General features: G+C 45.1%; 1 protein-coding gene, 1 long non-coding RNA gene and 1 other non-coding gene across 4 annotated transcripts; 2 read left to right on the top strand and 1 right to left on the bottom strand.

Annotated features, from left to right (window-relative positions):
• Positions 1-792: 792 nt before the first annotated feature.
• Positions 793-15,674, bottom strand: LOC133229039 (uncharacterized). 2 transcript variants are annotated; one of them, XR_009730460.1, is made up of 4 exons: positions 15,547-15,674; positions 11,033-11,109; positions 7,028-7,098; positions 793-5,288 (listed from the first exon to the last, which is right to left on the bottom strand). It is a non-coding gene; the product is annotated as an uncharacterized LOC133229039 (long non-coding RNA). The 2 variants fall into 2 exon arrangements; XR_009730459.1 differs by lacking the exon at positions 11,033-11,109.
• Positions 15,675-15,737: 63 nt separating this feature from the next.
• On the top strand, positions 15,738-20,736 carry XBP1 (X-box binding protein 1). The gene is made up of 5 exons (XM_061385232.1): positions 15,738-16,022; positions 17,070-17,166; positions 17,936-18,064; positions 19,161-19,306; positions 19,601-20,736. The coding sequence occupies exons 1-5, from the start codon at positions 15,796-15,798 to the stop codon at positions 19,785-19,787; spliced, it is 786 nt and encodes a 261-aa protein (XP_061241216.1). The 5' UTR covers positions 15,738-15,795; the 3' UTR covers positions 19,788-20,736.
• Positions 18,925-18,996, top strand: TRNAG-CCC (transfer RNA glycine (anticodon CCC)). Its single transcript has one exon. It is a non-coding gene; the product is annotated as a tRNA-Gly (tRNA).
• Positions 20,737-22,426: the final 1,690 nt, after the last annotated feature.

Raw genomic sequence — 22,426 nt, 5'->3', positions numbered from 1 at the left:
GTGCATAATAATGATATACTAAAAATCATTTGCTCTTTATTCGAAATTCAAATGTAACTGCATGTCCTACACTGTATCTGATGATCCTACTCACACAGCTGTGGTTTCTGATGCCCTTCCGTGTCTGGGACTTTGGGATCAGCCAGCTCAGTACTCACAACAATGCTGCTGGGGGTGGGGTGGGGCATTTATCATCCCTGCTTTCACCCTAGGAGGAAGTCATGCCTTGAGAGGTTAAGCAACTTGCCCAACATCACACAGCTACCAACTGGCCCGGGCAGATAGATGAGGCAAGAATCAATCCAGCTGAGGCAGTGTCCAACCCAGAGCATCTGACTGCAAAGTGAGGCTGGTGACCACCTTGTCAAAGCCCCTCTCCAGAGAGGGCTACTGTGGTGCTCAGGACCAGGCTCCATTAGCTCGAAGCACATAAAGTTCTCCGAAGTGAAACTGTGTGTGCGTACAAGCCACACGCCCACAAATGAGTAATAATGCAACCTCCTCCCCTCCAAAAATTGTATTCACAGAACAAGCAATGAAGTACCAGCAAGCAGCTCTTCCAGGCAACACCTTTAAAAATGGATGAACTGACTCCAGGAAAGAGTGTCAAATCAGTCCAAGCAAATAATGCTGGAGTGAGGGCAGGGTTACTTTCCCTGTGTTCCAGTGGCTAAGACACTGCACTCCCAATGCAAGGGGCCTGGGGTTTGATCCCTGATCAGGGAACTAGATCTCATATGCTGAAACTAAGACCTGGTACAGCCAAATAAATAAGTAGATAGATATTAAAAAAAAAAAATACTGCTGTGTCCTCTGCTTTTTTTTTTTTTTTTGGCCCCCTCACTAAGCTTTCGCAATCTTAGTTCCTCGACCAGGGATTGAACTCTTGGACCCTCACCAGTGAAAGTTTGGAGTCCTAACCACTAGACAACCTGGGAATTCCCCACCTTTCCTTTTTTTAATTAACTTTTTTTGAAATTTTAAATGAGATATATTAACATCAATAAAATGCACAGATCTTAGTGTACAATTCATTACTTTTGGACAGTTGTATATTTTCTGTAACAATTGCCCCAAAACAAGATGTAGACAATTTCCATCATTCCAGAAAGTTCCCTTGTGCGTCTTTCCAACCCTTTCCTCCCCGCACATGACCCCTGTTCTGATTCCTGTCACCAAAGATGAGCCGGTACCTGAGCATCAGATGAATTGATTCATACAGATCATGTGCCTTTGTATCTGGCTTTTTAACCTTTTCTTTCATTTTTGAGTGGGGTGAAGTTCACATAACATAAAAAGCATCATTTTAAAGTGTGAGATTCAATGGCATTTAGGACATTCACCATGGTGTGGAACCACCACCTCTATCAAGTTCTAAGACATTTTCATTACCCACCCCCAAAGCAGGGGTCCACACCCTCCGGGATCTAATGCCTGATGATCTGAGGTGGAGCTGATGTAACACTAATAGAAATAAAGCGCACAATAAATGGCATGCATTTGAAATCCTGAAACCACCCCCGGCCCAGACTGTGGGAAAATGGTCTTCCATGAAACTGGTCCCTGGTGCCAAAAAGGTTGGGAACAGCTGCCCCCCAAGGAGACCCCGCCCCCAACAAGCTCGCACTCTCCAGTCCTTTGCCACCCCCAGCACCTGGCAACTGATCACCTGCTCTCTGTCTAACCTTTACTTTTTATGGCTCATCAATCCTCAACCGTCTGGTTAAAGTCCCACGAGTAGAGAGGGATTATTGAAAAGAGAGCCAAGGAAGAGAAAGCAGAAGGACAGAAGATCAAGGCAGACAATCAACCCATAAAGAAAGACGGCATTCCAGATGATCAAGCCTTGAAGAAGGACAACATTCCTAACCAGGAAGAGAAAGACTATTCTTTCTCTTGAGGGAAGGCTTCTGTTCCAACCAGTCTTAAAGCCTGCTCTAGTGCTATCTTGGCAAGTGGTGATTTATTTTCTTATCAACAAAGCACAGTCCAGGGGCAATGTTGAAACAAGAAAAGCTCCACAGCTGGCTCTCTGTACAAAAGGCATTGACATAAAAACCAAAGTAAATGTTAGCATCCTGGAAACAGCAGCAGGTGTTTTAAATACAAGAATAGCAGCCGGTTTGGGAGAATTGTGACCACCTGCTAAGCAGTATCTACTCAGAATTCATCTAAAATGGTCATCATGGGGATGGATGGTTTCTGACTTCTGGGCGTGTTCTGCCATCAATCTTCTTGCTTAGTCTTTCTTTGCAGGGGATTTCTGGATAATTTTCATGTTTTCTCACCGGATTCTTGTTCACCATCATGTGCTTAGCACCTAAAACCTAAGATGGTGCTCGGCACAGTGTTAGTTGCTCAGTCGTGTCCAGTTCTTTGCTGTCCAGTGGCACGTGGGATCTTTCCAGACCAGGGATCTAACCTGCATCCCCTGCATTGGCAGGCTGATGCTTAACACTGGACTGCTGTTACTTCTGTGTCATAGACATTTGTGTGCGTCTCCTCTTGGACAGAAAAGGTCCATGTGTTAATATCCGTGTATCATCCAGAGAACTCGTAAAGAGCCTTTTCAGGTTCCAAGCATTCACTGAATATTTGCAGAATTAAGGAATCACCAATAATTCCCAACTAGATACCAGCACTGAACTAAGCTTGAACTCTCAGAGGTTAACTCTCTTGTAAGTTTGTTAACTTTGGCTTGAATTGAATCTCAATGTCCCTGAAAACAGCAACAAAAAGTCAAAGGAAAGGACTCTCATGGCCATGATGGAATATTCTAGAATCCTACTGTGACTTCTGACTCTGATTCCTTGAAAACCCTTGTGAGATGGGTCCTATAATTATTTCTGGATGAGTAATGGGAAAACAGAGGCTCTGAAAAGTGAAGGACTTGTGTGGGGTCATAGAGTGTGTGAGTGGTGAAGTTCACACTTGAACCCAGGCAGCTCGATTCGACCCTCTGCAGCTCTGCCCACCAGTCCGTGCTGCCCAAGGCAAACTGACCCCTGCAGCCAGATTCCCGTGTCACTGAGTTGATCTCCTCCACTTCCAGGTGAGGAGCAGAGACGTATACGAGGCAGTGCTAGGACCAGTGCTCCGGGCTCCCGGCTCCCAGCCCACAGGCACATTCTCCTGTTTGCCTCTCAAAGGGAGGCCTCACTGGGGACCTTGGGTGCCCTGCCTCAAGGCCTCCAGGTGCTATTTACTCAGTTAGGTGTGGGCTCTGCCTGGCTCCCAGGCTGCTGTTTGCACAGTAAACGTCACCCAATCTGTACCCCCACCAGTGGACGGGAACAGCGACTGAAAGGAACCTTCTTTTGCTGGTTTCGGACACCTTGACTTGGGTTTTCAGTTTCTGTGTCATACCATGCAAATTACTGAAGGTCGCCTCAGAGGCGTCTCGTCCTAAAAGCAGTGGGCCTGGCCTGGGTCCTTTCTACGCCTGTCCAACCTCCAGAAAGCCAGACAACCTCTGAAGTCACAGGGATGCAGGTTTGAATCCCAGGTCAACCACGTGACCTTCGGCTTACCCTCTCAGAGCCTGATCATCCTCCTCTGAGAAACAGAGCCAATTCCTACCTTGCCGAGAAAAGAGAGCAGAGGCTAGGAGTTATGCACCATGCCCGGCTCACGTCCTGTAACTGTTTGCTCATGTTCTAATAGTGACTTATTTCACACATCCTCATGTTGGGTTCTTTGAAAATAAAAGGAGCTTTGTAACTTAGGAGGGCCCAAACGAGGTTTCTTGTTCTTTGTGACCCTGATTTCCCGTTACCTGGCTTCTTCTGGGAAGAGGGTTCCAAGAAAACTTTCAGAAGTAGAGAGCAAACAAACAAGGAAGATTTTAACCGGTTAAAAGAGACAGCAGATTCTGCCTTTCTCGGGAAGGCCACTGCCTATGGCTCACTCATCCACTCATTCAGTAACTTTACCTCCCTGATCGATTGATTTCCAACCAGCGGTTCCTGTTTTCCAACCAGGATATGCAAACAAAAGCACTTACTGGAAGGGAGGTCTCGGGGCCTCTGGATTTCATCAGCTGCCCACTCTCCCAGGAGAGCAGGTGGGACCAGTCGAGCCAGAGGCCAAGGCCAGGAGGCAGGCTAAACATTTCAAGGTCTGTGGGGCCTCTTCCTCTTGAGTTTTTAATTTCAATGGGATGCACATAAGAAATGCCAAGGAGGAAGCAGTTGATTTGTGGTTGCCAAGCCAAGGAGGGTACAGAAGAAAAACAAGATGAAATGGAAAAGGTCAACAACCTCATTGTGCAAAGTGAGGAAAGCTGCAGGCTCGAGGGAGGGTGGCGGGAGGGGGCACAGACGCAGATCCCAGAACCCCAGGCTCCCACCTGGCTCCTGACCCCGAGGGATAACTCCTCCAAGGGACTCAGGAGAGGGACAGCACCCCCTGAACTCAGATACCCCAATGTCCCTTCTGTCTCCTTTAAGGAGAGAAGCAGAGTAAGGAACTGGGGAGTGAGTGAGTGTGCAGAATTGAAAACCAAACAAGGGAAGGGTGGGGAGGATGGGAAGGTATCTTTTCTCTCTTTCTTTCCTGTCTCCATTTCTAAAGAAAAGTTGTTGGTTAAAATGAAAATATCAAGGAAATCTTGAAGGAGGCTAAGGATGAGGGTAAGAAAGGGGCAAAGGATGTCTCAGGAGAGTTGGAATACATATACCGAAATCCAGAAGGGTCTTCTTATCCACTCAGCCTCAGGAACGGTAGCAGGTGTCAAAGGTTGAGATATGGTGTTAGTTTCGGGTCTTTTTTAGCCCGGAATGAACTATTACTGCTTTCTTGAGATTCTAGCTCAGGGGCCAGGTGGCATCTAGCTTCTCTAGCAGGGAGAAGGAGCAGGGGGAAAAGTAAAGCTAAATCCTACACAAACTCCTGCTCATCCTTCAAGGCCTCATGAATATTACCTCCTCTTGGAAGCCTTCCCTGATGGCCCTGCAGAGCTAGGCCCCTGCTCCTCAGTCCCACCCCTAAGGGTTGCTTACAGTTATACAACATTAGTCACTTATTATCTGTCTCCTCTTCTAGATTCTGCTCCCAGAGAGGAGATAAAGGCAGCACAGCGCTCAGGATGAATGACTGACTCCAAATCAAGGTTTTTCTGGCTGTGGTTCTAATCATAGTGTTGGAAAAATCAGTTCATTGCACATGGAACAGAAATTAAAAAAAAAAAAAACAACTACTGACTGCAAATAGTTGAGCACAGGTGAAGGACGGAAATCTTCAGGAGAACCTCAGGTCAGTGCAAACTGTTCTCCTTCTTGTTCTGGTCCCTGGAAGAGTAAGGGGACATTTGCTGATCAAGATTAGGAGTGTCCCTTTAGAAAACTGTTTTCAATTTCTTCCCCCCAAATGTTTAAAGTTACACGTAGACAACACACTTCCTGCAAGCCTGAACAAAGTTGATTTTTCAGGACACTGATGAAACACACCAATTGAGAAATTTTATTTTCATCCAAAGCTGTGCCCAGGGTGGCTGTCTTCTCTACCCCTTTCTCTGTTCTGGAAAGTAAAGTCAGATTCAGAGGCCCTTTGATTTGTAAACTCACCTGGTCACCTGGAAGGTGAATCTAAAGGATCCCTGGCATGTGGCTTTGGGATGTCGGAGAACCTGCATTCATTCCTTCTGTGGCAGTACCTGTTCCTGGACAGCGCTGCCCAGGGTGGGAGTCTGAGGCTGGCGGGTGGGCACTCCGGTCACCAGCGTTTTGTTATCTAGTGCCGAGGAGGCTGTTTGTGGGCGTGAAGGGCTCAAACAGGGGGTTATCTCTGCTGATGTCAGTTTCCTTCAGATTCCAAGACAGGGAAGGGCCGCCCCGGTAAGTGAAGGGGCTCAGACTGGACTGCCTTTGCTTCGGAGCCTGGAACAAGCTCCTTCCTGTGTTCCAGTCACTCAGGCACTGTTAGGTTGCTTTCAGGCACATGCCTGTCTTTTCGAGTAAAAACAGACAAAAACAGGGCCTCCCAGGGGGCCCAGTGGTAAAGAATTCACCTGCCAATGCAGGAGACGCAAGTTCGGATCCCTGATCCGAAAAGATCCCACGTGCTGCGGAGCTCATAAGCCCATGTGTCACAGCTACCGAGCCTGTGTTCCAGAGCCCGGAGCTGCAACTGCCGAGTCCACGAGCCACAACTACTGAAGCTCGAGCCCGTGCTGAAGCCACCACAGTGAGAAGCTGGCACACCACCACTAGCCCCTGAGATCATTCCGAAACTAGAGAAAAGCTCGCACGGCAATGAAGACTCAGGACAGCCAAAAATAAACAAATAATTTAAAACAGAAACAGACAACAACAATGAAAAAAAAGCTCTTCAAGAGATCCATGGTGTATTCCTGGTCCCCAGCAGAGCCAAGCACTAACCCCCACCCCGTGCTGTTCAAGTTTAGCAGTTGGTCCCCCACCTCTGGCTCCCGTGCAGGCATAGACCATGACAAGGGCTTTTAGGAAACATGTTGTGGATCCTAAGGATTGTAATAAACTCTATAATTCTGGAACTCTAGGTTGGGAAACACAACTCGTTTTCAAACACAAAATGATTCTGTTTAGTATGAAACAACAGAGTCCCCGACTTTTTTTTCTGGCTGCGCCTTGTGATTTGTGAGATCCTAGTTCCCCGACCAGGGATTGAACCCAGGCCCTCCACAGTGAAAGCTCGGAGCTAACCATTGGACCGCCAGGAAGGTCCCAACAGGGTCCTTTTTTAAAAAACTGCAGATCCCAACCTCTTCCTCCCCAGATCCTGCAGCCTTGCTCAGCTGTTCTGTGCAGAGCAACTCCCACGAGCCCCCCAGCCCCAGGTATGGCATCATCCAGGCCCCGCCCCGGAATCTCACTGGAGGTCACAGGTCTGTGTACCAAGGCAATGTTGGCAGTTCTTTGCTGGGAATGTTGTCCTAGGTCACACAGACAGAACCGGTCGTCGGCAGCCTGTGGCCAGGTCCAGCCCACCCAGGGGACATGCGGGCCTTTTGTCCTCTTGTTGGGGGAGGGCGAAGCTGGGGAAAACTCACCTGGTGTCCATCCCTATGACGCCTCTCCTACATGTCATCCGTCACTATGGTCCACCTTCATGGGCACTTTTCTGCATGTGATCAGTGATCAAATTTTATATTCAGACATATTTTAAAGACTTGGACCTACCATTGCTCTACTTGGCTTTCTGGGACCTGTCAAAACTCCTGGCTACCAGATATCAAAAGATAGAAGGAAGGATGAGAATTGAGTGAAACTACAAAGAGTGTGGGAATGACACGTGGTATGAAGGTGGATGACCCTTGGTGAGAGTAATAACATGAATTGTGATGCTTTCTCTGTGTCATGAGCTGTGTTTAACATATTATCTTGGTCGACACTTGATTCTCATTTTCCTAACAGGGAAATTGAGGCTGAGAGGTCAAGTAACTTGTCCAAGGCTACCTAACTAGTATGTGTGAGAGCTGAAAACCTGCCCGATGTCCATTTGTCTATGTCGCTAGCCCAGGCCTCCAGCTCCCAGGTTGCAAGGACTGTCCTTACAGGGTCTGGAAATGGAAGATGCATGGTCTCTGTTCTAATATTCTAGGAGGCAATCGTAATTCTCGTCCTCCGCTCCCAAGGCTTTTCTCTTTTCGTATTTCTTTTATTCACCAAACCAGAGTTTGGTCCATATTTTACCCAGCTGACTCTTGGAGCTGCATAAATCCTGGATGTTTTCATGAAAAAAAGTTTATGAGAGAACAGAAAATGTACAGCTCGCTATCTTTCCCCACAGGAATATTAGATGTACAAAGGTAGCTATAAATAAAAGACAGGAGGATTTTTTCTTTTTTTAATATTCAAAGTCCCTGGGCCATTCTCAAGAAATCTTGTCTCCTACAGGCCAGGTCAGGATAAAACTCACAGCATCACCTAAAGGCAAGGCCATCTCATCAAACAGGGAGGGATTCAATTGCTATTATTTTAGAGTCAGAGCCTCAGGGTATGTATGTGTCTGGGAAGGTTGAGTTTAGGTAAATCCAGCACTGCAGATAAATATCACTTACTGAAATTAGTCATGAAACATTTTGCAAAAACAGATATACCATACGAAAGCTAAGCAATCAAAACCAAGGCAGGATCCTAGAACAGAAAACAGAAAGTAAGGGAGAAACTGTTGAAATCCAAATAAGGTCTAGAGTTTAGTTAATAGCACTGTGTCAGTACTGGTTTCTGAATTTTGACAAATATAACAATGGTAGTGTAGGTTGAAAACACTGTGTATGTGTGCTCAGTTGTGTCCATCTCTTTGTAACCCCATGAACTGTAGCGTGCCAGACTCTTTTGTCCATAGAATTTTTCAGGCAAGAATACAGGAGTGGGTTGCCATTTCGTACTCCAGGGGCTCTTCCCAACCAAGGGACTGAACCCACGTCTTTTGTGTCTCCTGTTCGGGAGGCGGATTCTTTTTCATTGTGCCACCTAAAAAGGCTGATAACATTACGGGAAGCTAGAACTGTTTGTGTAGGGGAGTGGGGCGGGAGGGTGGCATAAGGGAATTCTATTGGCCTTGTAACTTTTCTGCTGATCTAAAATTATACCCCAAAAAAGTCTATTAAAAAAAAATTTCACAACCAGCACATTGATATTTATTTTCTTAGGACTAATGAAGGGCACCTGCCCCACTGTAACTTCTTTCAAGTAAGATAAAACTTGCTCCTCCTGCTGCCTTTGAACCTTGGTGTCAATAAAGGTACTGACAATGGAGAGTCTGTACTTTCTTCAAAAATACAAAAACAAACGTTGAGCCATTTACTGCTCTGGGTCAATGCCAACTGTAAAAGAGAGTCATGTAATATCTTTTCACTTTTCAAAGAAAACTTTTCCTTTTGTTACTGTCTGCTCCCTTTCAGGCTCTGTTTAATTTACTGAGCAAATGAACAGCAGCATTTTGCAGAAGCCAAAGGAGTATTGAATTTCTTAGAGCCTTAATACACACAAATGAACTTCAGGAAGTGTTGCAACTCTTCTCCAGAAAGGGGTGGGCAGCCCGCAGGATTGAAGGAAGCATCCGCCAGCAGGACCAGGAGGACTTCCTGCCCACGTGTTGGTGTCTTGTTACTCAGATGGTTCAAAACTGTCTGCCTTTAAACACATACTCATGAAATTAAAAGCACTAGAATCACTAGTCCTAGCAAACCAAACGACTGCATCCATTTCTCACGGGTAATGAATCCCTGTGGTTTCAGGTCAGTTTCTTAGCTGTGACAGATGGACCACAGTCATGTAAAAGGACAATGTTACGGGGAAGGGGAACTGGGTGAGGGGTGTAGGTAGCACTTTCTGACTAAAATACAACTTTGATTCTATTAAGGAAATAAAAATAGTGTATACAGACTTTGGCTTTTCACTCTTTCCCTTATCATTTAAGAATTTTTCATTTCTCTTTGTGAGACCATAAAAAGTTGTCTTACAATTTTTTGCTCTCCTTTACCATCCAGTTGGTGTTTATAACAATAAGCCATGTAGCACTTTCCTGCTAGAATCTGTCTCTTGACTATAGCATGAGTGCCTATAAAATAAGATACCAGGCATAGGCATAGGACACAGGCATCTTTAACAGTGAGTGTCAAAATCATGGTATCAAGGAGCCAGGATTCCTGAAATCTATTCCCATTATTGTCCTGGACCATTTTAATATCTATTTTGTCAATGAACAGGGAGATTACAAAGATGAGTCAGATGCAGTCCCTGCCTTCAGGGAGCTTACAGTTTAACATGGAGATCTAGGTAGGTAGGCAGTACTGCCGATAATCATAGGCAGCAAGTTTAGAGCAGTGGATCTTAACAGTGGGTGGAGGGGGAGGTCTTGGCTCTCAGGGACACTGATCATGTCCAGAGACAATTCTGGTTGTCGTAATGGGCAAGAGTGGGGGTGGGGTGCTACTGGCATCTAGTGAATGCTAGTAAAATTTCACAATGCACAGGACAGCGCCTCACCCCACAACAAAGGATTGTGCAGCCCCAAATGTCATTAATGATGAGGTTGGGAAACTAAGGTTTAAACAGAGAGAGGAAAAGGACATTCCAGGAAAATGATGGGACTGTAGTATGGGACAGATAGATAAGCTGGAAAAGTGTAGCTTTAAGATGATTATTTTGCCCCTTAGAACTTACAGGTTGTTTTTTTTTTTTTTTTTTCTGGCCACAAAATAGTGATGCTATAATGCTAAGTCGGAGAAGGCAATGGCACCCCACTCCAGTACTTTTGCCTGGAAAATCCCATGGACGGAGGAGCCTGGTGGGCTGTAGTCCACGGGGTCGCTAAGAGTTGGACACGACTGAGTGACTTCACTTTCACTTTTCCCTTTTATGCATTGGAGAAGGAAATGGCAACCCACTCCAGTGTTCTTGCCTGGAGAATCCCAGGGACGGGGGAGCCTGGTGGGCTGCCGTCTCTGGGGTTGCACAGAGTCGGACACGACTGAAGCAACTTAGCTGCAGCATAATGCTAAGTGCCTCATCTCTTTTCCTGGTATTGGAAGGGAACTGACAAAAATTTTGTCTCTGGGATCCACCTACTTCCTGTCACTCTACTTCTTCAGCAGTACTAGTAGCCCATTCACAAGAACAACAAAGACAGTGTTTGGAAAATCTGACTTAGGGCATCGTGTAAGTAAGTGTCTGTAAAAGTGAGGATTGTGTTGTATGGCAGATAATAAAAACCCAGGCACCATGATAATTCTACTTGTCACATGTAACTTGGGATCTGTAAGCAGGCAGTCTAGAACTAGGTCAGGGCTAGATGACCACTCTCTGACGGCATCAGGAACCCAGCCTCGTTCTGTCTTTACTCTCTGACATCCTTAGTTTGTGGCTTCCTGCCTCATGTTTGCAGGGTGGCTGATGAATGTCTCAATCTTTCCACTGTCATCAGCATAGCAGGCAAGCAGCACTGCCCGGGGGAAAAAGGGGCAACAGTCAAAAGGCGTAAGGCCTCCCGCAGAGCCTTCATTTAACAAGCTTTCCCGGAATCCTCTCTGCCTACTACTTCCACTTACCACTGGCCTGAACTTCATTCCACATCTACTCAGAGTTTCCAGGGAATTGGGAAGCTGAATGTTTTCAGTTAGGCAACCTGTACAAAAGTATTATTATTATTTTTTTATAAGAAAAATAGAATATATGCTGCGTAAATAACTAGAAATATTGCCTTAGTGCCTTAAAATGAGCACATTCCAGGCTTTAGTAATGAGTCCAAGACAGACCAGCTTTGTCTTGAATTCTGCTTTCAAGAAAATGGTATTATGTAGCAATCTGCCAGAGTAATTTAAAAGATGTTCTGTCTTTTAAAGCATATTGCAGACAACCTAACAGTTTAATAGCCATTTAAAAATATATTTATTTGAATGTCTAATGTGTACTCAGCACTATACTAAACACAAAGAAGTGTAACACATGCTTCTGTTTCTAATGAGCTTTTTGAAATCCAGTTGGAGAAACATAACAATGTGTACACAAATGGAAAGCTAGGTAACAATGAAAGAGTTAAACAACAATCTGTACTAGCAGTCTAAGAAAGCCTTGTGGGACTTCCCTGGTTGCTGAAGAATCCACCTAGGAATGCAAGGGGACACGGGTTTAATCCCTGGCCCAGAAAGACCCCACATGCCACTGGGGAACTAAGCCTATGCACCACAGCTACTGAGCCCATCTGCCCTAAAGCTCGCGTTCCAACACGAGAGAAGCCACCACCACGAGAGGCCCCAACACTGAGGCCGGCGCACAGCCAGCGAAGGCCAGCGCAGTCAGGAATAAAGTTTTTGTTTTTTTTAAAGAAAGGAAATCACTGTGGTAACAATTTAAGGAAGAATCATCTATGGATCCTAGAACTGTGAGTGAAAATCTAATGAGGAACAGGATAGCTAGAAATCTTAAAATACCTTTCTTATTAAGTACCAGTACTAATTAACTTCAGGGGGTACTATGGTAACCAATTGGTAAGAATTAACATCACTAGTTTGGGGACAAATGGTCATCTTGTGTCTCCTGATAAGATGCACTGAGAAGAGCACAGCACCATCTGTGTATTCCTGCCCATTCTACTTTCCTTACAGGTTTTATCTCAATGCAACATAGTTTTATGCTTAAAAGTCTATTGTTGATTACCTAATAGGCTACCTTGGACAAAAAATACATATATTTAAGTATTTTAAAGCTTTTTTCAAACCATAAAAAATTATTCTGCATGGAGCTATTGTAACAATTTAAATTATGACAAATTTTATAAGCCTTACCAAAACAACTTATATTCCAAATTTTGGTAATTATTAAACACACAGCAGATTAATAGTACTTATTGCTAGAGTGAGGCAGGATTCAGCATTAACTTTATTCCTTTTTTTTTTTTTCATTAAAAGAGTGCCCCCAAACTTTGTTTGTATACCTAAATGGATAAGTAAGGAAGGCATATTTGGTTATAACAATGCCCTTCAATTGTCTGAACATCTTTCGACTTAGAAGCCAATGATAATGATTTATCATTAAAAATTATGGTATTGAAGTCTTTGCTGACAACTCAAAGGAGTAGAACCAATGGAATTGGAAAGGGATTTGATACTCAGTGATGAAGGTCATTTCCTTTTCCAATCTCATCACTAGTAGCTTGATAGGTCTATTTGTTCCTGCTGCTGCTGCTGCTAAGTCGCTTCAGTCGTGTCCGACTCTGTGCGACCCCAGAGACGGCAGCCCACCAGGCTCCCCCGTCCCTGGGATTCTCCAGGCAAGAACACTGGAGTGGGTTGCCATTTCCTTCTCCAATGCATGAAAGTGAAAAGTGAAAGTGAAGTCGCTCAGTCGTGTCCAACTCTTAGCGACCCCATGGACTGCAGCCCACCAGGCTCCTCCGTCCATGGGATTTTCCAGGCTAGCCCCAGACATTTTTCTACCTCAGGGCAGTACACCTTGGGAAGATTAAGCATGAGTGTAGAGTGTTACAATGGAGACTGAAAAAGAGAGGTGGGAAAAAGAATAAATAGGCAGGAACTTCCCTGGGGGTTCAGTGGCTAGGACTCAGTGCTCCTAATTCAGGGGGCCTGGATTTGTTCCCTGGTCAGGAAACTAGATCCTACATGATGCAACTAAGAGTTTGCCTGCCACAACTAAGACTCCAACTTTAGGATTAGGCTTAAGACCTGGTGCAGCCAAAAAAAAAAAAAAAAAAAGAATCGCTTGCCACCTGTGGTCAGTGGTTCCTGTAGTAGATAGAGCAGTTCTTGAATTTTAGCTTCAGATTGCTTCTGGGTTGTTTTGGTGTATTTTTTTTTTTTGCATTGACATTTATTTAGACTTAACGTTCTAAATTAAGAGGAGAAGCGGATGAAGGAGGATGAGATGGTTGGACAGCAACACCAACTCTATAGACATAAGTTTGAGCAAGCTCCGGGAGTTGGTGATGGACAGGGAAGCCTGGTGGGCTGCAGTCCATGGGGTCGCAAAGAGTCAGACATGACTGAGCTACTGAACTGAATTCAATGTTCTACTCTTTCTTGCATTTCACAAAGACTAAGAACTTTGTGTTTTGTATATTTTAGAGCTCTAATCACAAGTGCCTTGTTTTAAAATATTAATGGCATCTGATGCAAGAATTATCAGAGTAACCTTACAGAAAGGATATAAAACTGTTCAAAGGTTTGGACAAGAGTGTTCATGATTCCACGGAGAGAAATCAGCACTGGGTCCAATGACTGGTTTTGAGAATGATTTAACATGTTTATCAAAGGTTTTTTTAAAAGGGCCTTGAAAACAAACCTGGGGGAGTTAGTTTCAACATTCTATTTCTACCCCATTGACCAAGACTAAAATGCAATCCTCCTTTCCTCCTCTGCCCCAGCTCTTGTACCTTTTCCATATAGTTACTTATTTACACCATGCTGGACTGATAAAATCCTCATGCATTTTCAAGTCTAAATGATTTAAATTTCTTTTAGTTGCCTTGAGATTTCTTACACAGTGCCAGACATTCTTTTGGTCTTCACAAATATTAACTTAAAAGTCTTCATGACATTTACATGGCTTTTCTCAGAACCTCTTACAGCTTTTCAAGGTCCTTTAACAGGAACATGTATGTCTTAACCAGAAAGCATTGCAAGGAATTTCCCCCAAATGTTCCAGGGCCAGGAGTGAGTCCTACCCTGCATGCACTTTAGGACCCAGTTAGCTCAAGGCTGATGAGGTTAAAAGGGAGGCTGGCTGCTTTGTCCTGTTCTCTGATCAGCTCCTCTCTCTTTTCCAGTCAAAGGAAGCAGCCTGTGCTCAGGATGCTCTGAGGTGGGCCGATCAGTTTAAATAAAATCACTGAGTTTACTCCTCCGGTTTGGAGGAAGAAAATACTAGGAGACTCACAGTCCAGCCCTGGGGATGACCGAAACCATGCCTTAAAGGGGCCTGTATACTGAGAGATTGAATTTTCATTCATTCCTTCATCCCAACTTGTTTTCTCACCACCAAAAGATAACTGAAAAGCTAGTCTGACTTAATAACACCAAAGAACTACCTGGAAGCATTCTTTCACTCTTTGCCTACCTTCCAGTCACCAGAGATTCACTCACTTCTGGGTCCCTTTAGGGCTTTCTCCGGTGGCTCAGTGGTAAGGAATCCACCTGCCAATGCAGGATCTTTAGCTTCCACCCTTAGGTTGGGAAGATCTCCTGAAGGAAATGCCGACCCACTCTAGTTATTCTTGCCTGGGAAATCCCATGGACAGAGAAGCCTGGCAGATTACAGTCCATGGGGTCACAAAACAGCGGAACACGACTCAGCCACTAAAGAACAACATCCCTAAGAACCTAAAACAGTGCTAAGCACAGAGTAAAGAAAGGGTTGCTTCGTGACTCCAGGGAACTTAACATTTTATAATTTGCTTCAAAAAAGTGAAAATGCCTGTGGAGGGCGTTTCCTCAGGTTTCTCCATTTTAATATTCCTGTGTCTAAACTGGTCCCCAGCTACAGTTCGGAGGCCCCTCTTTCACAAGTACCCCACCCCCACTCCCTTTGCGCCATAACAGGCAGGCAGGAGCCCTGAATCTCCTATCTTTTATACACATTTTTTTTTGTCTTTTCATAAATAAATACACGCTCATAGCTGAAAGTTTAGAGAGGCAAAGAGAAACGAAATTACAGGCACTCCTGCATTCTGAGAGAACATCACCAATGGTTTATTAAACCTTCACTATGAGGTAAATCTAGTTTTAAAACGTGCGATCTCACTCCCTAAGGACTTACTTCGCGGAATTTCTCTGCAGGCTATTTTTTTCCTAACCCAAGGCCAGATTCGCGCTACCCTTTGGATTTTCCACTCAGCCCCGGGCCCGAAGTGGCGCACAAGATACAGTTTTCTCAGGCGGGGATAAAAACCTCCGTCAAAATTCCTCAGTCCGGAAACCTAGCGGTTTCTAATTAAACTCTCCGTCAGCATAGGGGGGGAAATCCATTTAGTGAGGAAACTCCGCCTTGTTCCGGACCCTTCCTCAAGTTCCCGGGCCCCACCCCCACCCTGCTCTCAGGGACCCCGCACCTGCTCCTAGACTTCTGTCTGTGGCCACCGCGCAAAAGGCTCGGGCGCCCCCTGCGCAAGACCTCGGTGGCCACAATGGACGCCCTGGTCCCGCCCCCTCAGGATCCGCTGGGCCAATGGGCGCAGAGGTAGGCTTGCGTCACGAGGCGCTGGCCAATCGAGAAGGGCCACGATCGTAGAAAGGCTGGGCCCGGCGGGGCCGGCCCACTGGGCAGCGGCGGCGCGCACTGGCGTAGACACGCTCCGGCCATGGTGGTGGTTGCACCCGCGCAGAGCCCGGCCGCCGGGGCCCCTAAAGTACTGCTTCTGTCCGGCCAGCCCGCTGCTACCGGCGGAGCCCCGGCAGGCCGGGCTCTGCCGGTCATGGTGCCGGGCCAGCAAGGGGCCAGCCCGGAGGGGGCGAGCGGGGTTCCGCCCCAGGCGCGCAAGCGACAGCGCCTCACGCACCTGAGCCCCGAAGAGAAGGCGCTGCGGAGGTGGGCGAGCGTCGGGGGTTTGGGGACCGAAATCGAAGGCGGGACAGGGGCCTGGGGTCGCGCTGACCGCCTGCAGCGTTCGGGCGCCGGTGTCTGGCCGGTCCGCTGCCAGCGTGGCGCGGCGCGGCGCGAGGCGGGGCGGGGCAGGGCAGGAAGTCTGGACTGGCCGATCCATTGCGCTAGGTGAAGTCCAGGGCAGCGCAGGCTTTTTTTATTTCTTTCGTTTCTGTCTCGTTAGAGATGACCAGAGCAGGGTACGCTGGCACCTGTGTTCCAGGCCCTTTAGCTGTGTGACCACAGACCCCTGGTTCAGCTTCTCTAAACTTGGGCTGTGACGTGGAGCCATGGGTTTACCTACTTTTTTGGAGGCTCACGGAGCTGAAATGCCAGCTGTTGAAGGGACTGTAAGCAGTATGAGGCTCCTCAGTCAGTCTCTGCGTCCTTAAAAATGGTTATCTACTTCCCGAGGTCGCTGGGGCTGTGGAGAAATGCCTAGTACTTACTCCTTCGTAAATGTTATTATGATCAGTGTGCTTTTTTGTGATTTATGAAGTGCCCCCTGGACCAGACATGAGCCTTGGCTTTCAGCACCAGGAGGAAAGTCGCATCAGCCTCTCTCTCTTAGAAGTTAGGTTGTTACGTTATCGGCTGCAGTAGCGCGATTGCAGCCTTCGCTAGGTTTAATCAGTCCTGGTTGGATCCTTTTTGAGGGGACTGTAATCAGGAAGCGATGGGAAATAGAAAGGGGAGGGGAAAATATCTTATGATGCAAAATGAGTAATATTTGTGTCCAGCCTGTGCTGTGGCGGGGACGAGGCTGAGGTGGGTGACGCAATACGGGGGAGGATAAGTAGGTACTGCTAGCTAGATCCACAGAAGGTCGATTTTTTTTGTTTTTTTTGGTTTTCTTTTATTGAGGGGAGGAGCCTGAAGTGTATTTTACCATTACTGTATACCGTAAATTAAAGTGAAAGCACCAGCTGGCCAAGTTTTCAAATAAATAAGGTTTGAGATGATTTAGTGTGGTATGTCTCTTTCTTTTCTCAGGAAACTGAAAAACAGAGTAGCAGCTCAGACTGCCAGAGACCGGAAGAAAGCTCGAATGAGTGAGCTGGAGCAACAAGTGGTAGATTTGGAAGAAGAGGTAAAAATACTTATGGCCAAACACTTTATCTTACATCCATTGTGTAGCTTTCCCTGGTGAATGGTTGGTTGTTTCATCTCCTTTAGAATACAAAAGTTAAGCAAGTCTAAGTTAGGGTAGATTGGTAGTTTGTTAAGTGGTGAAGCTTGATGAGAACAGAAGTGATTGACCCTCTGGTATTTGGTGCTAGATCAGTCTAAATTGATTGTCGGTGAATTACAGCATTAGAACAATGTTTAATCAACTAGTACTAAGAAATGAGTAAAAGCTGATAGGAAATCATTGCTTAAATTTTCCTGATTTAGTCCACCAACGGTTCCCTTCCCCTTCTTGGGCCCACTTGTTACCTAAACTTAAATTGTTGCCGGTTACACATCTTGAATACATAAAGAGTATTTGTGGTGTTCTTTTTTTTAAACGTGTTAATTTTACAGCTCACCACTACCACTTTTATTATTACCTGCCAGTTCAAGATAGGATTTTTTAAACCATCACATCTAAATTAAAGCTACTAGTTACTCTTTGCTGAGGTCTCTATCAGTAGTTGGGGGCACTTTGTTATATGTGACCCTCATGTAATGGCACTTCTTAAATAGCTTATTTTTTATATTTATGACCTTGCCTTCTGATATGTACTATGAACAACTGTGTAGAGTTTTCCAAAAGATCCAGGAGAAGGAAGGAAAACCTGCTGTAGTGAAACTGTCAGGTGTGCTCTTAAAGTGAAAGAATGAGATGTTTTAATAGTGTCTTCTGAACTTTCTTCCAGAACCAAAAACTTTTGTTAGAAAATCAGCTTTTACGAGAGAAAACTCATGGCCTTGTAGTTGAGAATCAGGAGTTGAGACAGCGGTTGGGAATGGATGCCCTAGTGACTGAAGAGGAAGCAGAGACCAAGGTGAGTTATGTCCTTTATTTGGTGCCATATGTAAGAACTGGTTTTAAGTGACATAACCTCTTTAAGGATATTCATTTTTCAAGGGTATAGTGAATAGTACTAAGTCCTAATAACTGGAATAAGTTACACGACTCTCTTTAAGAGCAAGTACTAACAAATGCTGGTAGCTGACATGTGTCTACAATGCCAGCATTGAGGAGAACCAGGATAAGAGTGGCAGTCAAACCTGACTTTGAATGCTACTAAAATTAAAATAGCTCTTTGATGAATATGAATAAGAGAAGGGATTCTTTGTGATAGACATACCTTTCTGATGGAAGCGTGATGTGTGGGTTTTAATTTATGGCAAATCCAGTGATAACAGATACGTGGTCTAAGGTTGACTGGCAGTTCTGCTCTAAAAGTAATGTTCAGAACAAACTTTAAAAATAATAACATGGGTTCGACCCCTGAGTTGGGAAGATTCCCTGGAGTAGGAAAGGGCTTTCCACTCCAGTATCTTGCCTGGAAAATTTCATGGATAGAAGAGCCTGCTGGCTACAGTCCATGTGGTTGTAAAAGGTTGGACACGACTGAGTGTCTGAGTACAGCACTATCCAAAAATATTATGGGCCTCAATTCACTACAGAACTTTATTACTAGGGATGTTACTCTTATTGAGAATATAAATAAGATAATAATTAAGAATAATAGTCCTGCCTGAATCTTAGCTTGGGGAAGAAAAACATTTCATCGTACAGAAAATAAAAAGAAGTTAGCCTTACCTCTCTTTTCTTTTCTTCAAGGAAGACTCAAAAAAATGGAAATACCAGATGTGTAAGGGAAAGATTTCAGCTCTAAAGAATAATTTTCTAGGGACTTCCCTGGTGGTCCAGTGGCTAAGACTCTGTGCTCCCAATGCAGGGGCCCAGGTTTGATCCCTGGTCAGGGAACTAGATCCCACATGCTGTCAAGTCAGACCCAGCATAGCCAAAATAAATGAATTTTAAAAAAGTTTTTTTAGCTTTCTTAAAAGTTGAGAATCAATCTCCTGGCAAGCATTTCCCTGGGGACACCCAGCTGTTGGAGCTGTTCACCGACTGACCTTTCCTTCCAGGGGAGTGGAGCGGGGCTGGTGGCCGGGTCTGCTGAGTCCGCAGCACTCAGACTACGTGCACCTCTGCAGCAGGTGCAGGCCCAGTTGTCACCCCTCCAGAACATCTCCCCATGGACTCTGATGGCATTGACTCTTCAGACTCTGAGGTAGGGCTTACTCAGATTTTACTAAAGAGCTGTTTACTCGGTTCCGTCTGTGTGATGCCTGACACCCCTAACCAGACAGATGCGGGCAGTGCAGGTTTGGTTGAGTTGGGGCTGAACATTGACTACCTCCCTGTTCCCAGGTGGTCTAGGACATGAGTGAAGGGTACATGAGTGGGTCTGGTGGGTCCCAGAGATCATTTTGTAGCAGAAGGGTTAGTTTACATTATGGAACACTAAGGTCAGTTCTCAGTGTACTCTTTAGCAGTTGAATGCCATTTATTTTTCCTTTTCTAGTCTGACATCCTGTTGGGCATTCTGTTCAACTTGGACCCAGTCATGTTCCTCAGATGTCCTTCCCCAGAGTCTGCCAGCCTGGAGCAGCTCCCAGAAGTGGACCCAGAAGGACCCAGTTCCTTACCGGCCTCCCCTTCTCCATCCCTGGGGACGTCATCAGCCAAGCTGGAAGCCATTAATGAACTGATTCGTTTTGATCACGTATATACAAAGCCCCTAGTCTTAGAGATGCCCTCTGAGACAGAGAGTGAAGCTAATGTGGTAGTGAAAATTGAGGAAGCACCTTTCAGCCCCTCAGAGAAAGATCACCCTGAATTCACAGTCTCAGTGAAGGAAGAACTTGTAGAAGATGACTTCATTCCAGAGCTGGGTATCTCAGATCTGCTTTCAACCAGCAACTGCCTGAAGCCATCTTCCTGCCTGCTGGATGCTTACAGTGACTGTAGCTATGAGGGTTCCCCTTCTCCCTTGAGTGACATGTCCTCCCTGCTTGATGCAGACCATTCTTGGGAGGACCCTTTTGCCAGTGAACTCTTTCCCCAGCTGATTAGTGTCTAAGGAGTGATCCAGTACTGATGCTCTTGACTGTGACACTGCCTGGAGGACAGCACAAAGGCCTGTGCTTCATCCAAAAAGCCAAAGTAGAGGGGGTGTGGTCCTAGAGAATTCCTTTAAAGTATTTGTTCAAGCCTCCTAGGTCACCCCAAATATTGTCTTTTGACCTTTAGTGGTCCAGGGTACATAGATACATTACTGTGATCCAGAATTACAGCTTCTGAGGGTGTACCTTTATCTTAAGGGCGGTGGTTTGCCCTGAAGTACTTACACAAGGGTCACGCGATAAGTGTTTCAGACATGGAGTTAACGAATGGTCCTTTATCAGTTTCTCTTTTCCCTTCTCAGCATCCCAGGCTTGCCTCCGACTTTAGGTCCTTTAGTTTGCTTCTGCAAGCGGAACACCTGAGGGGGCTCCTTTTCCCTCATGTACAGTTCAAATAAAGATCAAGAATCTTTTGTAAAATTACAGAAAACTACTATGTAAATGCTCGATGAAATCTTTCTGTGCTAGTGTAACTTTTGGACGGTGCTTTCTCCATTTATTTAAAACTACCTGTGCAATTAAAAAGTACAATGCAGTGTCTTTGTTCTCCGAATGTTTCTTGAACTTTTCAAGTCTTCTTGTTCTTTGCGGGTGTTTCACTGCCGTGGTAGTGATTTATCCAACTTCACTGAGCCACTTTTTACAGTGAGTGAAGGCCTTTCCCCCTTAATTACCGCCTGCTTCAGTTCCTGGCTGCCCTAAGTAATACATTCTGACCAGTAACTATATTTGAGACAGTTTCTTCAGCCTAACTGACCAATATTACAGCTAATAAATGGTAGAGCTAGAACATTTAACCGTTTTGCCATAATATCTTGTTACAGAAGGACATGCTATTAAGTATCAATATGGCTATTGATATTACAGAGATTAAGAGCATTTTTTAGACTCAGACTCCCTGAGTTCAACTCTCCCACCCATTTAGCTGGGTGATCTTGGGCATAAAATACCACTTATTTCCTCATCTCAAAATACCTTATTTGCCCGCCTCTAAGGGGTATGATAGTATCTCTAAAGGCTACTAGAGGATTCAAATAAATGATGCATTATAAGCACCTTGTACAAAGCCGGGCACCATCCCAAAAGTTGATGGTTATCTCCTATTCCACTTTGGAAGGGTTTTAATCTCTTAAAAGAGTTATATACACTATAGAACATGTTTCACAAAAGAATGAACCTGTTCAAGAAAACATCCTAGAGACAATATGACCTTCAAATTACAGACTAATAACCTCATCATGCTGCCTCTTTTCCTCGGGAAACCACTTAAGATATTAAAGGAGTTCCCTAATTGATAAAAATTATTTCACCCATGCCAGCATTCTATGCCAGTATTTACTGACTACCTCCAGGGAGGTCAGTGAAGATGGGATTCAAAGAATCCCAAGTAGCAAGGCACAGCAGGCTATGGTTTCAACCAAGTATATTAATACAAAGGAATGCCTTTGGTGTGACTGGGAGCATGCCCAGAAGCACACTAGTAGGCAAGACAATCTATGGTCACTGATGGCCAGAGTTCAGTCCTAGTGCCTAGCAGTGCAAACGTGTTTAAGCTCTGGGTTTCTGTTTTGTAAATATAAGAACAGGCTTCCAGCTGCCCCCACAATTAAAAACCTTATCACTTGATTTTCTAGAACTGAAAACTTCAAGTGCTGAGAATCTATTTAGGGATTAAGTAAATGTGGGTTTCCCAGGTGTGTCTGTAGTAAAGAATCTGCCTGCCAAGCAGGAAATGTGGGTTTGATCCCTGGGTTGGGAAGATCCCCTGGAGAATGAAATAGGAATCCATTCCAGTATTCTTGCCTGGGAAATCCCATGGACAGAGGGGCCTGGCAGGCTCCAGTCCATAGGGTCATATAAAGAGTTGGACACAACTGAGTGACTCAACAACACAGACAAAGGTACAGATATGTTTTAGCTTTCAAAATTCTAGAACAAGCATCTGAAGATTGGGGTTCAGGTAATTTACATTAAGTGACATCATGAAAGAAACAGCTGTATTAACAGGAATAACGCACAAGAGTATAGATTATTTGAGTGTTCATTTCCTGCACAGATGGGTTGAAAATGACTCAACACTGTGCTCAGACCTGAGAAAACACCTGACATTCAAGGGTATCTTCATATTGAAACACTAAATTGAATAGTTAAAAAATGAAAATCAGGATCTTTCCCCACAAAACCAAAGCAAGATTCCTATTAAAAGCCAAGTTGTCCATAGTTCT

This window comes from Bos javanicus, chromosome 17, assembly GCF_032452875.1.
Source record: "Bos javanicus breed banteng chromosome 17, ARS-OSU_banteng_1.0, whole genome shotgun sequence".
In the NCBI taxonomy this organism is placed as follows: domain Eukaryota; kingdom Metazoa; phylum Chordata; class Mammalia; order Artiodactyla; family Bovidae; genus Bos; species Bos javanicus.
Note: the sequence above shows the minus strand (reverse complement) of the source record. Positions and strands in the feature narration are given on the sequence as shown.

Excerpts from the sequence above, each read along its gene's own strand:
- XBP1 (XM_061385232.1), top strand. The coding sequence starts at position 15,796 with ATGGTGGTGGTTGCACCCGCGCAGAGCCCGGCCGCCGGGGCCCCTAAA. Across the intron at positions 16,023-17,069 it reads GAAGAGAAGGCGCTGCGGAG|GAAACTGAAAAACAGAGTAG; the intron begins GTGGGCGAGCGT and ends TTCTTTTCTCAG. Across the intron at positions 19,307-19,600 it reads TTGACTCTTCAGACTCTGAG|TCTGACATCCTGTTGGGCAT; the intron begins GTAGGGCTTACT and ends TTCCTTTTCTAG.